The 22562-nt window shown below is 40.7% G+C and overlaps 1 protein-coding gene across 4 annotated transcripts; it reads left to right on the forward strand.

The window, feature by feature from the left end:
• Nucleotides 1-23: 23 nt before the first annotated feature.
• On the forward strand, nt 24-11333 carry SDHD (succinate dehydrogenase complex subunit D). 4 transcript variants are annotated; one of them, XM_004273401.4, is made up of 4 exons: nt 24-161; nt 2772-2888; nt 5617-5761; nt 10337-11333. In XM_004273401.4, the coding sequence occupies exons 1-4, from the start codon at nt 110-112 to the stop codon at nt 10500-10502; spliced, it is 480 nt and encodes a 159-aa protein (XP_004273449.1). In that variant the 5' UTR covers nt 24-109; the 3' UTR covers nt 10503-11333. The 4 variants fall into 4 exon arrangements, with proteins under 4 accessions (XP_004273449.1, XP_049569014.1, XP_033290501.1 ...); XM_033434610.2 differs by having other exon boundaries at nt 47-152; XM_033434611.2 differs by having other exon boundaries at nt 89-228.
• The last annotated feature ends 11229 nt before the right edge of the window (nt 11334-22562 follow it).

Consider the following 22562-nt stretch of genomic DNA (forward strand, 5'->3'; position numbering starts at 1 on the left):
CGGTTCACCCGGCGTTTTCCGTTTCCTCGTTTTCTTTCGTCGTTGCGGGTGGATGTTGTCATATGACTGCTTCCGGGTTGCTGGATGACCTTGAGCCTTCCCGAGCGACATGGCGACTCTCTGGAGGCTGAGTGTCCTCTGCGGTGCCGGAGGTGGGCGAGGTGAGGGTCCTGGCAGCCGGAGGTGCTTAGGGGGAAGGGAATGCGATGAGGATTCGTCTGCTGGGCGGTGAGACCTTTTGAGCGGAGGTAGGGTGGGGCGGGGCGGGGGTGTCTCTCCTCCTTCCCTTTGGCAGCTCTGCCTCCTGCCGAAACCACGGCATCACCAGCGTTGCCTGCGGGCCCAGATATTTACCCGAGAGCATATCTCCCCTGCTCTGGGCTGACGTGGTGATGGGGTAATTTGAAAGTTATGGTCTTGCAGAGGCTATTCACATGAGTTCTCTTTTTCTCCCCATTCGCTGTTTTTAGAGTGCTCCCTCCCTGAATCGCAAAAGTGTCAGGGTCAAAGTCCCAATCCACGTCTTGCCTATTTCCCTTGGAGTTGAGTTCGATAATTATAGAAGTGGGCATTTGTGTTATACCAGGCACTGTAGTATGGTTGGGTTACAAATGTGAAAAAACATAGTTCCAGCCCTCAAAGAGTTTTCGTTTTTGTAGAGAAAACACATATAAGCATAATGTAAAGAGAAAACATAACATAACATAAAGAGAAAACATAACATAAAGAGAAAACTGTGCAGTAAGTAAATTGTATGCCAGTCCAGAGGAAGAATATATTAGCTATGTGTTTTGGAAGGATCACCCTGTCTGGGTTCTTGAAGGAGGTGTGCCTGATTTGAGTGTTGAGGGTAAGGAAGGCCACAGGAAGAAGGGCATTACAGTTAGGGCTACTGGGATGAGCAAAAGAATGATGAAGGAGTAGAAACTGCTTGTTATGAGAGAAAACAAAACCAATCAGATATTAGAGTGTGAAGCTCAAGATGAGGAGTGAGATGGTTCTGGAAAGGTGAACTGAAGTCAAATCAGAGAAGAACTTGTCTTGATTTGGAGTATGCATTTTACTTCGTGTGAAGGGGAGCCCTTGAAAGATTTGACATAGATTTGCAGTTTACATTGACCACTTTGGTAACAATGTGGTAGATGGCCATCATGGGAAATGGGGCAGGCTAAGACATAAGTCAGGGAGACGAGTTGAGACACTGTTGTAGCCGTGTTGGCAAGGATGGTGAGGTCCTGAACTTGGAAAGTTGTACATAAGAGAAGATTGTCTCAGGAAATGTTAGGAGATACATCGTATGATTTGGCATTTGACTGAATTTAGAGGGAATGTCCTACATGACTTCCAGATTTCTGGGTAAAGTGAAAGAGTGGCTGGGATGTCATTAAATAAAGTGGTAAGCATGTAGATGGGGGGCAATTTTAAATGAGAAAGTGAGTTGAAGGGTGATTTTAGTTTTTGTCATGGTAAGTTTGAGGACCATGTGGGGTATCTCAGGGGAGAGGCCTTCCAGGCACTTAAACTTCTGAAACTCTGGGGAGATATCAGGCCTGGGGATACAGAGTTGGGTTTCATCAGCTTAAAGGCACTAGAAGTTGAGTGGACAAAATGTCTAGGGGTGGGCATAGGAAGCAAGGAGAGCAATGGGCAGATGATGGAATCCTGGGCAAACATTTAAGAGCGGCTGCAGAGGAGAGAATCAAAAGGAGAAGCAGAAGAGAGTTCTTTCAGAGAAGAGAAGGGAGGAGAGGCCACCAGTGCCACGTGATGCAGAAAGCCCAATAAGATGAAGACTAAACAGTGTCTATTGGATGTGGCCACAGGAGACCATTGGTGACTTACTAAAGCAGCTTTGGTGGGGATAAAGACGAGTTTCAGAGTTGAAGAATGATAAGGAAATGAGGAAGTTGAGGTGATTTAGACAACACTTTAAAGAAGCATGTTTGGAAAGTGAAGAAAGGGAGCAGGGGAAGAGTGCATGGGCATTAGAGGACATAGGATCAAGGGAAGGGTTAATTATATTACATCAGTTGAGGGAAAATGGTCAGTAGGAAGGAAGGAGAGGTTAAAGATACAGGAGAGAAATTACATTTTATCGAGTGCTTATAACATTCTGGGAATTATGCTGAACATTTTACATATATTTTAAAATTTTCAACGGAGTATTATGAAGTAAATACCAGTATTTTCATTTTACAAAAGAGAGGACATTGACTCTTGGAGAGCCTATTTAACTTAATTGCTCATCGTCTCACAGCAGCATTGGTAGGGTTGGGTGTACCTAGGTCTGCCTATTTTTAAACCAAGAGACAAGATCTAAAAGAGGACAGAAAGGGATGGGTTCAAGAGTGCAAGCAGAGAAATTGATCTTGAAAAGGAAGATGGTATTTCCCAAACTAGACTGACTTCCCTGAAGACAAAGACTTTGTCTTTTATCTCTCTTGCTATAGTGCAGAGCATAATCTTGCATGTATTAAATGTTTGTTGGATGAATAGATGAATAAATGGGAGAAGAAAGGAGCTATAAGTTATTTTTTTTAATTAGTCAAAGTGAAGCCCTTTTATGTAAGTGTTCATTGATTTTTCAATATTTCCATGGCTACTTAGTCTAATCTCATAGCAGCCCAGTGAAATAGACGCTATCCTCATTTTACAGATGAGTTGGTCATTCCCTGTTTGGGGTTAAATCGCTTGCCTATGGTCATTTAGAAAGTCTGTCAATCCTGTTAAAGGAGAGGTGCTTATGATCCCCCTTATGTCTCTTTCCTTAGCTCTCTTCCTCCGAACCCCAGTGGTCAGACCGGCTCATGTCTCAGCATTTCTCCAGGACCGATCAACCCCAGGATGGTGTGGAATACAGCACATTCACCTGTCACCCAGCCACCATTGTATGTCCATCTTCATCTGGGCTGATTATCATGCCTTTGGCAGGACTTGCTGTCTCTGAGAGGAACTCTTGTGTCCAACTCTGTCAAATGAAGACCTAGCCTACACCTGGGCACACAATGCTAGCATGGTTGAATCATGCCATTTACACTCATACAGAAACTTCTGGTCTAAGTCTTTTTAAATTTTTTAACTTTTTAAAAAGAAAATAGTTCTGTGGGAAGAATCTGTTCAATATAGTTTAGTTACTTTTATTTATGTAGCTAATGGAGAGGAGCCAGATCCAAATAATTTGGCATAGTAGACAGTTTAAAAAATCATGCATATTTATAGCTGTAATTGACATGCTTATTTTTATTTAGGTTGATATTAAAATCATGGCATTTCTTGGATGAATACTGTTTAGGTATTAAATCTTAGAAAATCTGTAGGTGAATAACAAGTTAACTATATTTTCATTTTTAAAGTCTAGAAAGATCAGTATTTTACAGAGAAGACTTCTTTTGATTCTTAAGTCTACCAGTTATAATTGCATCTGAGTTATGAGTAATTAGGCAAGTATAGTTTTCCTGCTTTTTAGAATTATGTTATCTTTGAAAAGTTTTTGTTTCTGAACTTCGTTCAGTTAGATTTAGCAGAGTGGTTTTAACTTGGGGTGCATGGGACTAAAGGAAGTTCCCCCAAAGTTGTATACACAGTCTTTATTTTTTAAATTTATTTATTTATTTATTTATTTATGGCTGCATTGGGTCTTCATTGCTGCACACAGGCTTTCTCTAGTTGTGGCGAGCAGGGGCTAGTCTTCATTGTGGTGTGCGGTCTTCTCATTGCGGTGGTTTCTCTTGTTGTGGAGCATGGGCTCTAGGCATGTGGGCTCAGTAGTTGTGGCTCGTGGCTCTAGAGCGCATGCTCAGTAGTTGTGATGCCCGGGCTTAGTTGCTCTGCGGCATGTGGGATCTTCCCGGACCAGGGCTCAAACCCGTGTCCCCTGCATTGGGCAGGCAGATTCTTAACCACTGCGCCACCAAAAAAAAAAAAAATTTTTTTTTTTAAAAATTTTTTGGCCACGCTGCGCAACATGTGGGATCTTACTTCCCTGACCAGGGATGAAACCCGCGCCCCCTGCATTGGGAGCGCAGAGTCTTAAGCACTGGACTGCCAGGGAAGTCCCCCTACACAGTTTTTAATGTGTGTATCTATGTGCACTTTTCCAGGAAGTAGCTCCATCCTTTTATTAGATTCCCAATGGGGTGTGTAACCAAAAAAAGGTAGAGGCTCTCGAAGAGATGTTTAAAGCCCATTTTATTTTCACTTGTTTAAAAGACGTTTTCAGGGACTTCCCTGGTGGTCCAGTGGTTAGCAGTCCACCTGCCAGTGCAGGGGATACGGGTTTGAGCCCTGGTCCAGGAAGATCCCGTATGCCGCAGAACAGCTGAGCCTGTGAGCCACAACTGCTGAAGCCTGTGCATCTAGAGCCCGTGCTCCGCAACAAGAGAAACCACCACAGTGTGAAGCCTGCGCGCCGCAACGAAGAGTGGTCCCCGCTCACCGCAGCTTGGATGAGAGGGCCCATGCACAGCAATGAAAACCCAGTGTAGCCAAAAATAAATAAAAATAAATAAATGTATAAAAAAAATAAATAAAAGAAGTTTTCACATTCCATATCTATTTTTGGCTGTTTATAAGTAACGGAACAGAAGAAGAACCATGACCCTAAAAGTTGACAGTAGAACTTTGCTTCTATCTATCTATTTATTTTTGGCTCTGTTGGGTCTTCGTTGCTGTGGGCGGGCTTTCTCTAGTTGTGGCGAGCAGGGGCTACTCTTCGTTGCGGTGTGCGGGCTTCTCATCACGGTGGCTTTTGTTGCGGAGCACAGGCTCTAGGCACGCGGGCTTCAGTAGTTGTGGCTCACGGACTCTAGAGTGAAGGCTCAGTAGTTGTGGCACATGGGCTTTGTTGCTCCTCGGCATGTGGGATCTTCCCAGGCCAGGGCTCGAGCCCGTGTCTCCTGCATTGGCAGGCAGGTTCCCCCCCCCCCCCCGACCCCGTACGTGGGCCTCTCATTGTTGTGGCCTCTTCCGTTGCGGAGCGCAGGCTCAGCGGCTCCGCGGCATGTGGGATCCTCCCGGACCGGGGCATGAACCCGTGTCCCCTGCATCGGCAGGCGGACTGTCAACCATTGCACCACCAGGGAAGCCCCTGGCAGGCAGATTTTTAACCACTGCGCCACCAGGGAAGCCCGAGAACTTTGCTTCTCTTTGAGTTGGCTGGTTTAATTTTCTTTTGGGAGGATTTTTAATATTATTTTACTTACTTTAATATTACTTTACTTACAATATTACTTTACTTTTGATTAGGTGTAAACAAAAGAGTGATGTTTTAAAGGAATTCCATAGGTGTCACCAACTTATATTCATAAGGTATCTGTCTATTACACTGAAGTCCAAGATTGGTAATTCTGCAAAGATATTTTGTCCATCTTCTTGCCTATAAGCAAAGTGGATCTGTCTTCTAATTAACATATGTAGGTGTTGAGACACCCTGTGCTGAAAGACTTCAAAGAAAGGAGATTGCATCTCTCACTTACCTTTATCTTACCCTGTTTATGCTCAGAGTTAAGTCTTCCATGCATTCTGTTTGCCATTATGTCAGTGGGTTATTTTGTGGCAAATACTGAGATGTGTGTTTCCCCCTGCAACTCTTACGAATCTCGTCCTTCCTTTCTACAGCTGGTTCCAAGGCTGCGTCTCTCCACTGGACTGGTGAGAGGGTTGTCAGTGTTTTGCTCCTGGGCCTAATTCCAGCTGCTTATTTGAATCCTTGCTCTGCGGTGGACTACTCTCTGGCTGCAGCCCTCACTCTTCATAGTCACTGGCAAGTACAGCAGTCCTTTCAGTATTACATTGTCAGCTCAATTTGTTTGCTGTGAGCTTGTCTCACTATTGCATATGAGGGAGAAGTTGGTTGAGATACTGAAGATCTGAAGAGAACCTTAAAACATATGTAGACTATTTATATGCCCAGATTTATGTATCCACATGCCTATTTGATGTCTTTGCTTTCATATCTGTACACATTTTGAACACAGCATGTCATAAAACTGAGTTCCTGATCTTCCCCAGATCTCTTCCTCCAGTATTCTTGCCCATTTGAGTTAATGACATTTCCATTCTTCTATTTGTTCAAGCCCCAAACCTGGTCATCATGCTTGATTCCAGAAGTAGTCTCCTAACTGGTCTCCTGTCCTCAACACAGCAGCCCCTGTGATCCTGTTAAAATATTAAGACAGGTCCAGACACTCCTTGAAACCCTTCATTGTCTCCTAATCTTACTTAAACTAAAAGGCAGAGTTCTTACAGTGATCTACAGACTCTATATGGTCTTGGCCCCTCTTTCTTTCCTCATTTGCAACGATTTTCTGTCACATTCACACTGGCTTCCTTGCTAATTCTTGAACACACCTGGGTCACTCCAGGCCTCAGGGCTTTACTCTTACAGTTCCTTCTACTTGAAACTTTTCCTAGTTATGTACTTGGCTTGTTGCCTCATTTCCTTCACATCTTAAATGTTACCTTCTCAATGAAGCCGTCTCTAACGACTTACTCAAAATTGCAGTGTCTCTCCCAACATTCCTTATCCCTCTCCCCTGTCTTTATTGTCTCAGTAGCACTTATTTCATTCTAATATACTTTATCATCTGTTTATCTTGTATATTTCTTGTCTCCCCTCACGAGAATGAAAGCACAGATACAGAAAATCATAAGAATCAAATCTATGGCTTAGTGAATTATTATAACAGTAATACCCCCCAGGTCAAGAAATAGACCTTTGCCACCTACTGCAGGAGCCTCTTCCTTGTGTTGTATCTCAGTCATAATGGTTCAACATCCCCCCACCAGAAAAAATTTTATTCTGATTTTTATAGCAATCGTTTTCTTACATTTCATCATAGTTTTATTACCTAAATGTGCATCACTAGACACTATAGTTCAGTTTTGCTCTTTTTAAAAAAAGAAATGTAATAGGAGTTTTGACTGTTTTTATTTGTTGTTATATCTTTAGTGCCTAGGGCAGTATCTCACACATAGCACTAAGTAAATATTTGTCGAATGGATGAATTTCCAGTTTTTATTTATTTTACCCAGTGTAGTTTGTTAGACTTTCTAAGTTAATGAACCTTCTAGAAAGTTTGTTAATAACAATTGGGTTCCTTAAGTTGTCCCTTTTATGTTGTTTTGCAAGGACAATATGCTGTCATGGGTGGGGGAGGTTTTTTTTGGATTGTTAGTACTGAAAGCACTTGGGGGAGTATCTTAACCAACCCTATTGTTTTACAGTTGTAGAAACTAAACCCCAGGGAAGTTAAGTAACTTGTCAGAATCATTTTCTAGCTAGTATTAAAGGTGATTTTGCTTACCTAGTTTTCTAGGGTTGGTTAGAATTACCCTTTAACCAGATAGACCTCTCACAATAAAAGATTCCAGTTGCATATGGAAATACTAGCTCACAGCTACAGTAGGATTTCTCTGATGTGTGTTTCTTGAAAGGAGATCCATCTAAATCGGTGAAAAATCAGAATAAGAGATAAATCTAAAGTCATACATTTTCTTTTTTGGCCGTGCTGTGTGGCATATGGGATCTTAGTTCCCCAACCAGGGATTGAACCCGTGCCCCCTGAAGTGGAAGTGTGGAGTGTTAACCACTGGACCGCCAGGGAAGCCCTAAAGTCATACATTCTAAAAATTACGATTGACTTCTCCAATTACCTTACTGATTCTCTCTTCCTTTTTCAAACATACACAGAAAAGACTTGAAAGAATTGTCTATAATTGTGCACTAGTTCCTTAGCATCCAATCTGCTGGGGTTTTTTTTGGCGGTACGAAGGCCTCTCACTGTTGTGGCCTTTCCCGTTGTGGAGCACAGGCTCCGGACGCGCAGGCTCAGCGGCCATGGCTCACGGGCCCAGCCGATCCGCAGCATGTGGGATCTTCCCGGACCGGGGCACGAACCCGTGTCCCCTGCGTCAGCAGGCGGACTCTCAACCACTGCGCCACCAGGGAAGCCCAGCATCCCATCTTTTTTAACCCACATTAATTGGGCTTTTTATCCCAACTGTGTAACTGAAGTCATTCTTATCAAAATCACTAAAGACCTTCATTTTTTCCAAATCCAGTTGTCCATTCTCTGTCCTCCACTTGAAACTCAGCAGCATTCAACTTAATCGACCGTTCTCTCCTTAAGTAAATTTTCTTTGGCTTCCTAGATGCTATACTCACCTTGTTTTCTTGTACCTTACCAGCTGTACTTTCTCAGTCTCCTCTGTCAGCTCCCTTTCCTCTTGTCTGACCTCTGAATAATAAAGGTCTGACCTCCAGGCTCATTCTAGGCTTTTTAAAATTTCTCTGTTGACACACTTTTCCAAGGTGAGCTCAGATCAGACTTCTTTTCCTGAGCTGCAGACTTGTATTTCCAGTTGTCTGACCGACTTATCCACTTGGATGTCTAATAGTCATCCCAAATTTAATATTGCCAAAAATCACTCTTTCCGCCCCCCCCCCGAAATCTCTTTTGATTTCCCCTCAAAACCTCCTTCTCTCCCGTTCTTCCCTAATTCAATTAAATCTTGTTGTTCAAGCCAAAAATCCTGGGAGTCATTCTAGGTATTACTTTTTGTCTTAACCCCACAACCAGTCCATCAGCTTGCGTTAGTTCTCTCCTCAGAATGTAGTCTGAGCCAAGTTAAGCCAGCAGCCTTGCCTAGGCTACTCCGGCTGCTTCCTAACTAGTTTTTTATTTCTGTTCTTGCCACCCTTCTGCCCGCACTGTCCTTTCACCACGTATAGCCAAAGTGACCTTTTTAAAAGGTAAAATTACATTTATCCAAAGAAGATATGCAAATGGAAAATAAGCACATGAAAAAATGCTCAACATTGTTTGTTATTAGAGAAATGCAAATCAAAACCTCATTGAGATACCACTTTACACCTTACACTTTATACCACTTTACGCTTTACACCGACTTTACACATCGAGATACCACTTTACACCACTTTACACTTTACCAGGATGGCTGTAATCAAAAAGATGGACAATAATGAGTGTTGAGAAGTGGGAGTCCTCATATACCTCTGCTGGGAATGTAAAACGTTGCGGCTACCTTGGAAGACAGTTTGGCAGGTCTAACAAAAGTTATTATAACAAAGAGTTATAATATGAGTTAACAACAGAGAGTTGCTATATGACTTGACAATTTCACTTTTAGGTGTATACCTACCAAAATTGAAAACATATGTCCCCACGCACACAAAAACTTGTACAATAATGTTCATAGCAGTGTTATTATATAATAGCCAAAGAGGCGAAACAGTCCAGATGTGTCTTAATTGATGAATAGCTAAACAAAATGTGATATGTTTTTACAAAGGAAGATTACTTGGCCATACAAAGACTGAAGTGCTGATCCGTGGTGCAACATGGCTGAACCTTGGAAATGTTATGCTGAGTGAAAGAAACTCAACACAAAAGGCCGTATATTGTATGATTTCATTTATAAAAAGTGTCCCGAATTAGCAAATATGTAGAGACAGAAAACAAATTAGTGATTGCTTAATGGGCTAAAGGGTACAGAGTTTGTTTCTGATGAAAATGTTCTGGGATTAAACAGTGATGGTGTTGCACAACTCTGTGTGAGTATACTAAAAGCCACAGAATTGTTAATTTTATGGTACATGAATTATATCTCAATAGAACTGTTACTTAAAAAGTAAAATTAGGTCACTGCTTACTTTGGTCACTGCCTACTTAAAGCACAGCTGTGGTTTCCCGTTGTATTTCGAGTAAAATTCAAACTCCTTGTTATGACCTTCAAGCCCCTATGCGATCTGCCCCTGCCTTCTGGTCTCTCTCTTCTCCAGCCACATAACCTTTCTACGATTCCTCAGAGATGCCAAGGTCATTGTTACTTTTGTTTGGGATGTTCTTTTCATTCAAGCCATCCTTTCTAAAATATTTCTTCATAGCACGTATGTACTTTTTCTTTCTCTTCACTAAAATGTTTGTTCCTAAGGGCAGGAATGCTGTCTTATTTGCTGCACTCTCAACATCTGTAACAGATTCTGGCACATATCTGCTTAATAAATTCTTTTTCAATTAATGAAAAAGTCTGTAGGCCATTTGTTTGGGTTTAAAAATAAAAAACAAAATTTTATAAATAGAGTAGGAATTAGTTACTGTCTTTGATATAAACGACTCGAAAATTGAATCTGAAGGATAGGAAGGTGTCTTTATTGTTAGGGTACACTTGATTCCTTCATTTTGGTTTATGATTTTTGTTACCATGAGTTGCATTTTGACTTGACTGATTATTTTTTTTGCAGCCAAGTTAACCGAATAGCCTTCTAACATCACTTGTGGTTTTTTATTTGTACTGTGATTTTTTTTTTCTTTAGGGGCATTGGACAAGTTGTTACTGACTATGTTCGAGGGGCTGCGTTGCAGAAAGCTGCCAAGGCAGGCTTTTTGGTGCTCTCGGCGTTCACCTTTGCTGGGCTTTGTTATTTCAACTATCATGATGTGGGCATCTGCAAAGCTGTGGCTATGCTGTGGAAGCTCTGACCCTTTAGACTTAACACCTTGAGAATTGATTGTACACCTGCTTGCCTCTGCTATGTCATGCCATTTCAACTCACAATAAGAAGGAAATAACAGATTAGTCCGCTGGTAAACCTCTTCTCCTAATCAGCCAGTTATGTTTAGAGTTTAATCTTTGAAGAAAGATTTGAGAGAAATTGTATCCAAGAAGTTGTGAGACTGAGTTTTGTATTCTGGAGAGTTAATGGGGTGTCTCACAGCTTCTCAGAAGACTCACAGTATAACTAAACATTATATATGAGCCTTTGCCTGTTAATTTATCAGACTTTTAAAGGGAATTCAGTTTTATTACTCTCAATATTTGATCAAACTTCTATATTTGTCCTAGGATGATGGAGAAAGGGAACGACTTAATTCATAAGTAAAGACTTTGCAGAAAATTAGGCAGTGTTTTGTTTTTGTAAACATCCCCCCCCTCTTTTCAGTCGATACCAGTTACTGATGGTTACGTGTCCTAGGGAGATTTGAAAATTAGAAATGCTGATATTTCACATTACTGATTTCTAGATCCTAGGAAGAAGAACCTGGAGAGTTTCTGAATATAGAGAAGTTTCATGTAGGGAGGAGGTCCCTTTATAGATGTTTCAAATTGTTACAGGTTCTAAATGGAGACTTAATCCTCAAATGTGTTTATTTTACTGGTCCTAAAATAATCTGTTCACAAATATAAAATTGTAAGTAATAATTTGTTGTTTTCCCACCGTGGGAATCTCTAATGTGAAAATGTATTCTATGAAGGTAAAGTTTTTTTAAAAATAAAAATGCTGTATAATAAAAATTTATTCTACTCTTTTATGTCTTAATTGTCCATAGTTTTATTCAGTAGAACTGAGTGTCTATTGCATCTATAGCACGGAAACAGGACTGAGTGTTTAAATTTCCTTCTGAGTTTAGCAGTTAGGTAAATCAGATACAAAGTGCTGTAATACAGAAAAGACTTACATGTAATAGGCAGAAACATACTGAGTATAAGTAGTTTGGTATGAGGAAAGTAATAAGATTAAGTAGTAGGAATCAGAATTGGGTCCAGATTATGGTGTTCTGTGGTTGCCAGCCTTTATATTCAAATTTTATACTGTATGCAGTTAATCTGGTCTTAAGGGATGAGTGTAATGCATGATGGTTTCATCTAGCAATGTAGATGAAATGGGAGTTGGTGCATTTCACTCACTGAGGACCTTACTGGATAACTGAGGCAAACTATCGAAGGGGAGCTGGCTAGAAGGGTAAGTGTTCATGCTGGAGGTTAAAGATAAGGTCCCCTTAATGTGCTTACAACCTTGTAGGATATTTATTAAGGGTTTAGGAAGAGGTGGTTAATTCTGTTTTGGGGCAGTTTAAAGGTTTCAGAAGGGGGTGAAGCCTGAGTAGCAGTAGTTCACCAAGGAGTCATGGTGGTGGGCCAGTCCGCCTTGGCAGGGAGGAGTATTTTATTACTGACTTGGTTTAGAATTGGTGGTTCATTATGATGATAAAAAAGCGGACTGACCTTTAGTCAGTTTCGTTATTGTTTTAAAATTCTCTATAGTGATCCCCCTTAGAGTCATTCCTCACCACCCCCCCACTGCTCCCCCATCCCTCCAGCCCCCAGTACACCACTGCTGTCAAATGGAGTGGGGAAATGGATTTTTCCGTAGGGTAGCTATCACCAATACCATCAGATCGTAGTTTGGCTTTGGAAGGGTGTCTAATGCTAATAAGCTTCATTAGATCATGATTGAATGTTAGAGTGGAGGCTGGTTAGAGTGGACCTGCCCCACATCCTGGTCAGTTTTGTAATTAGGTTGGAGCTGAGCTGTCACTTTGGAAAATCAGTGGGTTGCTGTGAGTTGCTGGAGCAGCAGCGAAGATGAGGCAGGGTCTAACAGCAATAAGACGTTTCTGAGGTTAGGCAGGACATGATCAGAATTGTGCTTCAGAAGGAATTTAGGCAGCATTAGGAAGGTTGATGAACTAGAGGCAGAAGGATGTATAAGAAGATAGAGGTAGAAGACAGTGACAGTGGAAAGTAGGAGTCAATTTCAAAACATATTGTAGAAGTCAACATTCATTTGGTAGGTATTAAGTATCTTGTGTAATTGGCACTGTGCCAGGTACTGTGGCTAAAGAGGTAGGAATTTCTCTCCCCTTAGAATTCATAGTCTAATTGGGGCAACAGATAAATGATTGCAGTACAGTGTAATAAGTGCAAGAATAGTTAAGCACATTGAGCAGTGATGTAACAAAGGGTACAGGAAGAATTTGCTTGCAAGTTTCATGGGAGACAAGAGTCTTGACCTGGATTCTGAAAGATAAGGAGCTGATACGAGGCCAAGGAAGCTGGGGTGAGGTGTGAGGAGGCTAGAGGATGGTAGATAGATCAGGCAGAAGATTGCACGTGATTCGGTACGATTGCAACGTAGAGAGGGACTGACTGTAGAGGACCTTCTATGCCATGGTAAGTAATTGAGAGAACTGAGTCACTGAAGATTGTTAATTATGCAAATGACATGGTCAGATGTATATTTTATTTTTTTAATAAATTTGTTTATTTGTTTATTCTTGGCTGCGTTGGGTCTTCGTTGCTGCACACAGGCTTTTCTCTAGTTGTGGCAAGCGAGGGCTACTCTTCGTTGCGGTGCACGGGCTTCTCGTTGCGGTGGCTTCTCTTGTTGTGGAGTACGGGCTCTAGGTGCGCGGGCTTCAGTAGTTGTGGCTTGCAGGCTCTAGAGCATAGGCTCAGTAGTTGTGGCACACGGGCTTAGTTGATCCGTGGCATATGGGATCTTCCCGGACTAGGGCTCGAACCCGTGTCCCCTGCATTGGCAGGCGGATTCTCAACCACTGCGCTACCAGGGAAGCCCCAGATGTTTATTTTAAATAGGTTGTGCTGGCAGCTGTGCACAGTGTGGATTTGAAGGAGGAAACAGGTTATTTCAGTGATCCAGAAAGCAATTATGAATTCTGAAGGTAGTAGTAGTGAGGATGAAAATAAATTCAAGAGTTATCTAGAACTTAGAATCAATAAGTTATACTGGGGTACGAAAGATCGAGAGAGGAGCGAGCCTAGCCCAATTTTTTTGTTGTAAAAAATGAAAAATGGGAAGTCGTGTCATTAATTTTTGAAGGAAAATTAGATATGGTAGTGGAGGGATAGGTCACTACAAAAGTTTTGGATTTGTGAGATATCCAGGAAGAGAGAGAATTTGTAGACTTGCATTTTTTGTCAGTATGACAGACTAAATTTTAGGAATTACTTTGCTATGACGCACCTAAGAATGTTAAACAACAAGAATAACTTTTAAAACGTGGCTGAGCTTGCTTAGAGTTTAACAGCTGTTGAACGATACTGAAATTACTCTTTATCATGAAGGGGAAGTATGGCAACTAGATTTAGATTGGAGTGGCACTCCATAGTTATAAAGGAAGCAGACAATGAAATAATATTATAAAAGGTAGCTTATGTGGTTCCTACTTTTGAGTAAGGTATCACTAAAACACAGGTCTGTCTTTCATGTCAACAAGAATGGTTTATCATAGTTAGGAATGTCCAAAATTAAGAGGTTAATGGAATATAGGTTATTAAAGAAAGAAAAGTCCCGTTGAACATCTGTAGCCCATAGCAGAGCTCTTGGATATTTTAAAGTCAGTTCATGGGACTTCCCTGGTGGCTCAGTGGTTAAGAATCTGCTTGCCACTGCAGGGTACATGGGTTCAATCCCTGATCCGGGAAGATCCCACATGCCGCAGAGCAACTAAGCCCATGCACCACAACTACTGAACCTATGCTCTAGAGCCCGCGAGCCACAACTACTGAGCCTGAGTGCCACAACTACTGAAGCCCGCGCGCCTAGAGCCCTTGCTCCACAACAAGAGAAGCCACCGCAATGAGAAGACTCTGCACCGCAACGAAGAGTAAACCCTGCTCGCCACAACTAGAGAAAGCCCGTGCACAGCAATGAAGACCCAATGCAGGCAAAAATAAATTAATTAAAAAAAAATAAAGTCAGCTCATATAGTGTTTTAGCTAACCAAAGTATGAAGAATACAAAACGTAACTAATATTTTTAGTATCTCTCCTTTCATGAGGTAAGAAAATACTATAGTCATCTAGGACACCCCAAAGAAAGTTTGGATGTAAAAGTCCTCTTAACAATTTTATTATTCTGAATTTAAGCCTTGAGTTTAGGAAATGAACAACAGCAACAACAAAAAAAACCTCTCGGAGAATATTGGTTATTAAATATAGGCTTAAGTCAAAGATACCAAAATACATAAAACATCTTGCTTTAGAGTAACAATATGCACAACAGGAAACTTTCAGAAGTGAGGAACTTTTGCTAAGACTGATTCAAGAGAATGATAAAGGCACAAAAACTATATTTAAAGATCAATCTTATTCTGTACTACCAATTTTCTCTTTAAAAATGACTGGGGCTTCCCCGGTGGCGCAGTGGTTGAGAGTCCGCCTGCCGATGCAGGGGACACGGGTTCGTGCCCCGGTCCGGGAAGATCCCACATGATCCCACATGCTGCGGAGCGGCTGGCCCCGTGAGCCATGGCCGCTGGGCCTGCGTGTCCGGAGCCTGTGCTCCGCAACGGGAGAGGCCACAACAGTGAGAGGCCCGCGTACCCCCGCCCCCCCCAAAAAAGAATTATAAGCCTTTTTTGCCTACTAATCTTAGTATTTCTTCATAAGGTTCACATTTCACTTCATTGCAGATTTTAGTCTCAACAGTTTATTTCATTGCAGCAAATGTGATCCATTTAACACATTCAGAGAGATGGCAACACACTGAGATCTTCTACCATGCCTTAATGGTTCAGATTGTTTTTTGGGCTACCATAGCTTATTAAAGAAGTGTCCATTGCTTGATGAAGATGATATAGTCGGGTTCTGTTTTGATATAATCTAACATTCCAAGCAATGTGACTTAAAGGAATAATTTTAGTAGAAGTTTCCTCATAGTTTGTCTTCCTCCCAAAGTGCACACATCATAAAAACATTTAACCTTTAAAATTAAGATGTGTAAGTTATGTTCCTATATTTTAATTAAAAACAGTGTGGCAGTTATAATTTGATTCCAATTTTGTTTTGAAAATTTGTGTGTATATATAGTGCATATATATATATATACATATATTATTAACAATGGTTAATTATATCTTTTTGTAATGTTTATTTTTTGGCAATGAATATATATTCCAATTAGAAAAATAGATTAACAAAATAAAACAGTGGGGCTTCCCTGGTGACGCAGTGGTTAAGAATCCACCTGCCAATGCAGGGGACACGGGTTTGAGCCCTGGTCCGGGAAGATCCCACATGCCGCGGAGCAACTAAGCCCATGCGACACAACTACTGAGCCTGCGCTCTAGAGCCCGCGTGCCACAACTACTGAAGCCTGCGCGCCTAGAGCCCGTGCTCTGAAACAAAGAGAAGCCACCGCAATGAGAAGCCTGTGTACCGCAACGAAGAGTAACCCTTGCTAGCTGCAACTAGAGAAAGCCCGCGCGCAGCAACGAAGACCCAACGCAGCCAAAAATAAATAAATAAAATAAATAAATTTATTTTAAAAATAAATTAAAAAAATAAAACAGTGCACACACAGGTAGTGCGTATTTTATCATCCTGCTAGGGTTGGCCTCTTCCTGCTCTGTATTCTTTGATGAAATTAGCTGGGTGGGTTTCAGTAGTGAGCGGACGTAGGCTGGTTATCTTAATCTTTGTTTTTAGACTAAAGCATGTTGGTATCTGGAGCCTCCTTCATCCTTACTCTTCAGAAAGTGTGTTCACTTATTGTTAGCATTTGAGCACTGGGGACAGACATGGAGACAAATATGTTGCTACTGTATGAAATTAAGTGATGAGGTAATGGAGGAAAAAAATGTGTTGTATAATCATAACTGAGAGAATGGGGCCAACACACAAAGAAAGTCTTCTAAAAACATTAGTTACATGAAAATCCCTTCTGTTCTGCTGAGCATGTAATGATTGGGAAAGGCAATTGTGAGCCCAACTTTTAGAGCAAAGATTGAGGGGTATGAAAAATTGTTCTGCAAAATAGAATGAGAATTTGAAGTTCCTAGAACTAATCCAGGAAGGAACTTGGGAAAGAGGAGAGATCAGAGGGACAGATAAGGAAAGAGGTGGCAAGAGGGGGTGAGGCTGGGATCTGGGGGACAATGGGGAAACAGTAGCCAGGGAAAAAAATTCCTGGTCGTGGAGTGACCAAAAGACGGACAAGATTGTCTGTGTGCAATTTGAATTTTTTTTTCCGTTTTGACAACATGATTCATTCTTTTGTCCCTCACATATTTTTGGTAATATCTACTATGTCTTGAAAGAGTATGAATGTTTTTGTTTTATTTTACTTTGGATATTTTATATCAGGAGTGAATTTCTATCAGGGTCAAAGCAATATCCTTATTACAGAGCACATGTTAGATGCCAAGATGATCCACAAACTCTACCAATTCACTGGAAGAAGGAGTTTGGAGCCAGAAATGAATATGAGAATGTAAGCCTCCTAGGAATTCGCAGAAATCTTGGGGGTTGGGGTGGGGATCTAATATCCCATGCAATGTGGAAAACTTTAGGTGACATCTAGGTTACACTATGCAAAACCCCTGTCCAGCGTTTCTTTATATCTGTCAAACTCAGGATCAGTCTTGTGCATTGCATTTTCTCATTACGTACAAGGTGTGATTTAAATTAGCTCCTAGACCTAGCTTACCTGGACTTTGTCTTCTCTCCTCTCTGACCTAAAAACCTTACCTGCAACTCTATTCACTCTTTGAGCCTAGAGAGCACAAGTGAGGCATTATTTCAGCAAAGTCCTACCTACTTTACAGGATTGCTCTAAAGATTTTAAAAGATGTTAAAATACTTAGAACATTTAAAAATGCTATACCAATATAAACATTCATTACTGTGTTAGTGTTTTTATTTCTAATAATAACAATGATAGTAAACATTAAATGGTACCTATAATTATATAGCAGGTACACTGTGAATTTTCTCATTTAGTACTCATGACATTTCTATGAGTGTCTCTATGAGACAGGAGGTATTATCTTCATTCCCATTTTAGAAATGACAATATATACCCAGAGACAAGGATTGAACACAGATTTATCTGACTCCAAACCTATCCTTTTAATGGGTTAAATATCATTTTAATGGATTGACTCACAGATTAATTAACGTGTTTTAGAGAATAAATCAGTGAGAAAGACAAACAACTCTATAGAAAACTGAGCACTGGTTAAAGATAGACAAGTGGCTTTTAAATACATGAAAGGAGCAATAACTTTACTTAATAACTAAAACCATAATTAGATACCAAAGCACTTATGTGATTACCAAAGATGATAAGGCTTAATAACACAATTGGGGAGGTTATATATTATAGTAAAACAGGCAGAAAAGCAGAAAAGGTGAAGACAACAAATCAGCTTGATGGATCTTGTGAGAAAGAGGGAGGTAGAGTCATTCGCTGTCCTGTCAGGTTCTGTTCAACATATATGTTAATATTCACAGAAAAAAAGAGAGTTCCTGCACCCCGGGAGCTCATAGTCCAGTGGAGGACACAGAGAAGTAAGTGGAAGTTTATGATACAGACTGTAAAGGGCTATAATGTGAATAAGTTCACAAGGTAAGTCTGAGGAGAAAGAATAGAGAATGAGATTCCCACAGCATTTAATTTCCCCACATAGCATTTTAAAGTTACAGTGTGGGAAAGGATTGAGCAATAGTAAAGCTCCCAGGCCAGCCCATTGAAAGGTGCCCTAATAGTTGTAGTGAAAGTGAAGAGAGGCTTCTGGTGGGTACCATAAAACATCTGCTATAATGAACTGAAGTTAAGGTGCTGCCTAAGAGGAAAACTGAGCAAGGGTGCATGGTCACAGGTGTGGAAGCAATCAGAAGCTGAAGTAAAAACGTTATCATACTTTTGCATCTCCTGTACCCTCTGCCTGGAATGACCTTCCCCATCTTCTGTGCCACCTCTGCCTCATTTTTTATTCATGTCTCTCATCCTCCAGAACTGTGTGTGTGTACACAGTTTTTTTCCATCAGTGTCTCTTCATCTTTTTTTTTTTTTGCCTTTTTCTATCCCCAACTAATTTGTTGAATTGACTAGAGATTACATATTATTACATATTATGGTTACATATTATTCTCAGGACGTTAACCCAGTTTTAAAATTAAAGTTGTTGCTATAGGAATTTAATTGTATTTATATACTTCCTTGATGGGCAAAAGTTTTGCTATTGTCATATAATGTGAAGCTTTCCTGACAAAAATGTGTGTGTGTGTGTGTTGTATTTTCCCTCTGGGTTTCCAGCCATGCTTCCCAGTTTAAAAAGAAAAAAATGCAACTATTCTTAGAAGCCAAGTGAAACGCAGCAGAACCATATTTCCCCTTCAACAGTAGCAAAACAGAACAATCTCCACAAGTCTTGAGATCTGACTCTGAATCTTGTATAGTTTTCTTTCATTCACTCTCAGAAAGTACCTACTAACCAGTTTCCTTCCTCTGGAAAAATAAGTAAGCACTTTTATAATTTGGACTTTAGTATCAGCATTATGTCTGTGAAACAGCTCTCTGGGAGAACCTTAAAAAGGATGTGAAAGCAAAAGAGCTGTCTCTAAGTTAAATTTACATTTTATTATAATTTAGAAATTTTCTGTTCATGTTTTTCGTACCCAGCTGAATTTTGATATTTTAAGGGCTTGGATCATGTCTCAGATACTTTTGTATTCCATTCCTGCACTCAGCACCCTGTCCAACACATGCTAAGTAGTCAGGAAAAAGTTGTAGAATGTATGAACAAGCTGTGGCTTCTGTAGCCTCTCTCTTTCTCTTTTTTTTTTTTTAAATCAGCAAATGATTAGTGCACGCCTGTGTGGAAGGAGGTTATAAACAGAACTCATGCATTGTGCAGTTAGTGAATGATCAACAGATGCTCAACAATACCATAACATTGTAAATAAATATTTTTTACAGTAGCAGCTGCTTCTGAAAAAAGAACTAGACATAAAAACAAGCTAGGCATGAGGCCAGAGAATGCAGAAAAGTAAGATCATTTGTGCCCAGCTCTTAATTTATAAAAATGACTGAATAAAAACACGGAGAGATCAATGCCATTGTAAGAAAAGTTGCCCTAGAAATGAAAGGCATGTCATGCCATTCAGGGCCACAGGGGATGCACCAGTGTCAGAGGCAGAGAGGAGTGAAGGAAAAGCACAGACCACAGCCTTTGTTATGTTTTCTGTGGGAAAGACAAGGCAGGGAAAGGAAAATATTTTAGGATTGGTTGAGTAATTCCAGTGGGCTTTGGGGGATAGGTCTGTCTCTGTTGTCTGGTATCTGGCCCTGGGTTGATTTAGGGCAGGGGAAATATTGGCTATGTGTGTGGGCTCTAGATAAAGGAGGTGGTTGGGGGTATGGGCTTGGAATTGGTTGGTTTGTATAGGAAAAGTGGGCTCATCAGCCAACTGTCTCAGGAATTAGCTAGCCTTGAAGGGCAGTCCCTTCCCCAGCCAGCAAGGCCCCCAGAGATGTCAAAACATCATAAAACATAGACAATAAAAAATATGGTTAATACATAAGACCCTAGAGCTTAAAAGAAATGTTATGACAAAGAAGCATATGAATAAGAAATTTTAACCTATACCCATTAATGTGATATTGCTTTAGGTATTGTATTAAGTCTGTATATTAACTTGAAAAGCATTGTCCTCTTCACTATAGTTAGTCTTCTTGTACTTGAGTATTTCTCTATCTGTTTTAGGGTTCCTTTATTTCTCTTAATAAGTTTTATCATTTTTCTCTGAGTAGCTTTTATTACCTAAATTAGATTATTCCCAATATGCCTCTTACTATTATAAATGGGATTTTAAAAATCGTGTTTTCTTACTCATATCACTCATATATTGAAATGAAATTATTTTTTGTGGCTTTATGTATTGTAATATCTTGCAATTTTGCCGATTTAATTTATTATCTCTAGTAGATCTTTAGTTTTTTTTTTTTTTTTTTTTTGCGGTACGCGGGCCTCTCACTACTGTGGCCTCTCCCATTGTGGAAAACAGGCTCTGGACGCGCAGGCTCAGCGGCCATGGCTCACGGGCCCAGCCGCTTCGCGGCATGTGGGATCCGGGCCATGAACCCGTGTCCCCCGCATCGGCCGGCGGACTCTCAACCACCGCGCCACCAGGGAAGCCCTGTTTGTTTTGGTTGTTTTTGCGGTACGCGGGCCTCTCACCGCTGCGGTCTCTCCCGTTGCGGAGCACAGGCTCCGGACGCTCAGGCTCAGCGGCCATGGCTCACGGGCCCAGCCGCTCCGCGGCATGTGGGATCCTCCCGGATTGGGGCACGAACCCGTGTCCCCTGCATCGGCAGGCAGACTCTCAACCACTGCGCCACCAGGGAAGCCCTGTTTTGTTTTTTAATAGCTACCATGCTGATTTTTTTTCTCTGTTCTCAACTTTGAACATATTGATAGCTATTTAAATTCAGTGTTTGTTACAAGGCAGTGTGAGTGAAGGTTTCCTTTTGTTCTGATTTCTGTCCAGTGGCATGGTAAGTGATTCTTTCTTTAAAATCTGTAACTGGAGGGCAGACCGATATGCATGGGTCCCAGCCTCTTTCCCAGTTTCTAGCAACTTTTTACTTAGAATACTTAAGCTCTGTTGAAGTTGCATCTCTCCCTTACTCCTATTGCCTGCTTCTCTATTAGTCCCAGCTAATCTAGTATATGAGGAATTTTGGTTTCTAAAACATGCTGCCCTAGTAAGATTTTCCCTGCTTCCTACTCTAACTCTAAATCACACACAACAAAACAAAAAATCCCAGCTACAGGTATGATTTTTTTTCCTTTTCTTGAAGGGGGGTAGGGGTGGAGAGTGGTGACTTTTGAGAGAGAGAAACTGGACAAGAAGCAAGAAAACTGCTCCTTCTAGTGGAAAGAAAGGGATATTTTTGCGAAAGGACTTAAGATTAGCTTATCCAAATCTTTCCTGGCCTATCTCAATATTTTACTAAGATTAAAAAAAAGAAAAAAACAGCCATACACTTAAAAGAAACTAAGATGTGAATAAAGAAAGAAATGGCACTTTCTATTGTCCACCAACCCTCCTGCTTCTGGTCTAAATATTCTTCCCTGAAGCAGATGGATGGGACTGATGGCTGATATTGAATTAATGGCGCTTCCTGAACCATGACTCAACCATGCAGTGGCTCTGCCACGTTTATGGCCAGGGCGCCTCCTCCTCATTCCCAAACTATGACCATCACTCATTCTTCTCTCTCAAGGCTGTTGCAGCACATTAGGGGCTTATTTGTCATTGATTTATTTCTTCCTGTGACTTAGAGGCTTGGGGAATTCAATAACTTTTTATTTAGCTTTTTTGTCTTACCTAATACATTAAAAAATTCAAAGTATTCTTCTGACCAGATCAGGGTCTAACCACTAGAGACTATCTCTGACTAGGTGTACATTTTAACCCAACTATACTCAACATCTCACGTAAACACAATCAGTATGACCTCTATCTTTTTCTAAGGTAAGGTGATCCTGACAATATTCCCTGAAAATTTTACACTCACTGACTGACCCGTATTTTTGTTTTTCCTCATTCCCAGTTTTCAAGGTAAAAGAAATGCAAACAGAAAAATTTAAACAATCTCCTTTGGAGACATTGCCCAGTTTCCTGTTAGGCAGAGAACCAAGTTTTCTGAGTTGGTAGACATGTGATGCAGAGGTTTGAAGTTTTAGTTTTGGGGTTCCCCTTCTCTCTCTTCACATCAATTCATTCTTATATTTTTGTCACCTAAAATGATTTTAAAACCTCATTTTCTGTACTTTATATCTCTTACAATGTTATCTAAAAACATTGATATTATGACATTAATTTTGCTTTTATACATGTGCATCTTCACTTACTTCCTAGTGTTTGCTTTCACACTTCATTGCTCCTACTGTGAAGATAGGTACATTAGTCTGTTGTAGCTTAATGATGTAAGTCTTTATTCATAG

This window comes from Orcinus orca, chromosome 8 (assembly GCF_937001465.1).
Source record: "Orcinus orca chromosome 8, mOrcOrc1.1, whole genome shotgun sequence".
Taxonomy (NCBI): Eukaryota; Metazoa; Chordata; class Mammalia; order Artiodactyla; family Delphinidae; genus Orcinus; species Orcinus orca.

Excerpts from the sequence above, each read along its gene's own strand:
- SDHD (XM_004273401.4), top strand. The coding sequence starts at position 110 with ATGGCGACTCTCTGGAGGCTGAGTGTCCTCTGCGGTGCCGGAGGTGGG. Across the intron at positions 2,889-5,616 it reads CCTGTCACCCAGCCACCATT|CTGGTTCCAAGGCTGCGTCT; the intron begins GTATGTCCATCT and ends TCCTTTCTACAG. Across the intron at positions 5,762-10,336 it reads CTCACTCTTCATAGTCACTG|GGGCATTGGACAAGTTGTTA; the intron begins GCAAGTACAGCA and ends TTTTTTCTTTAG.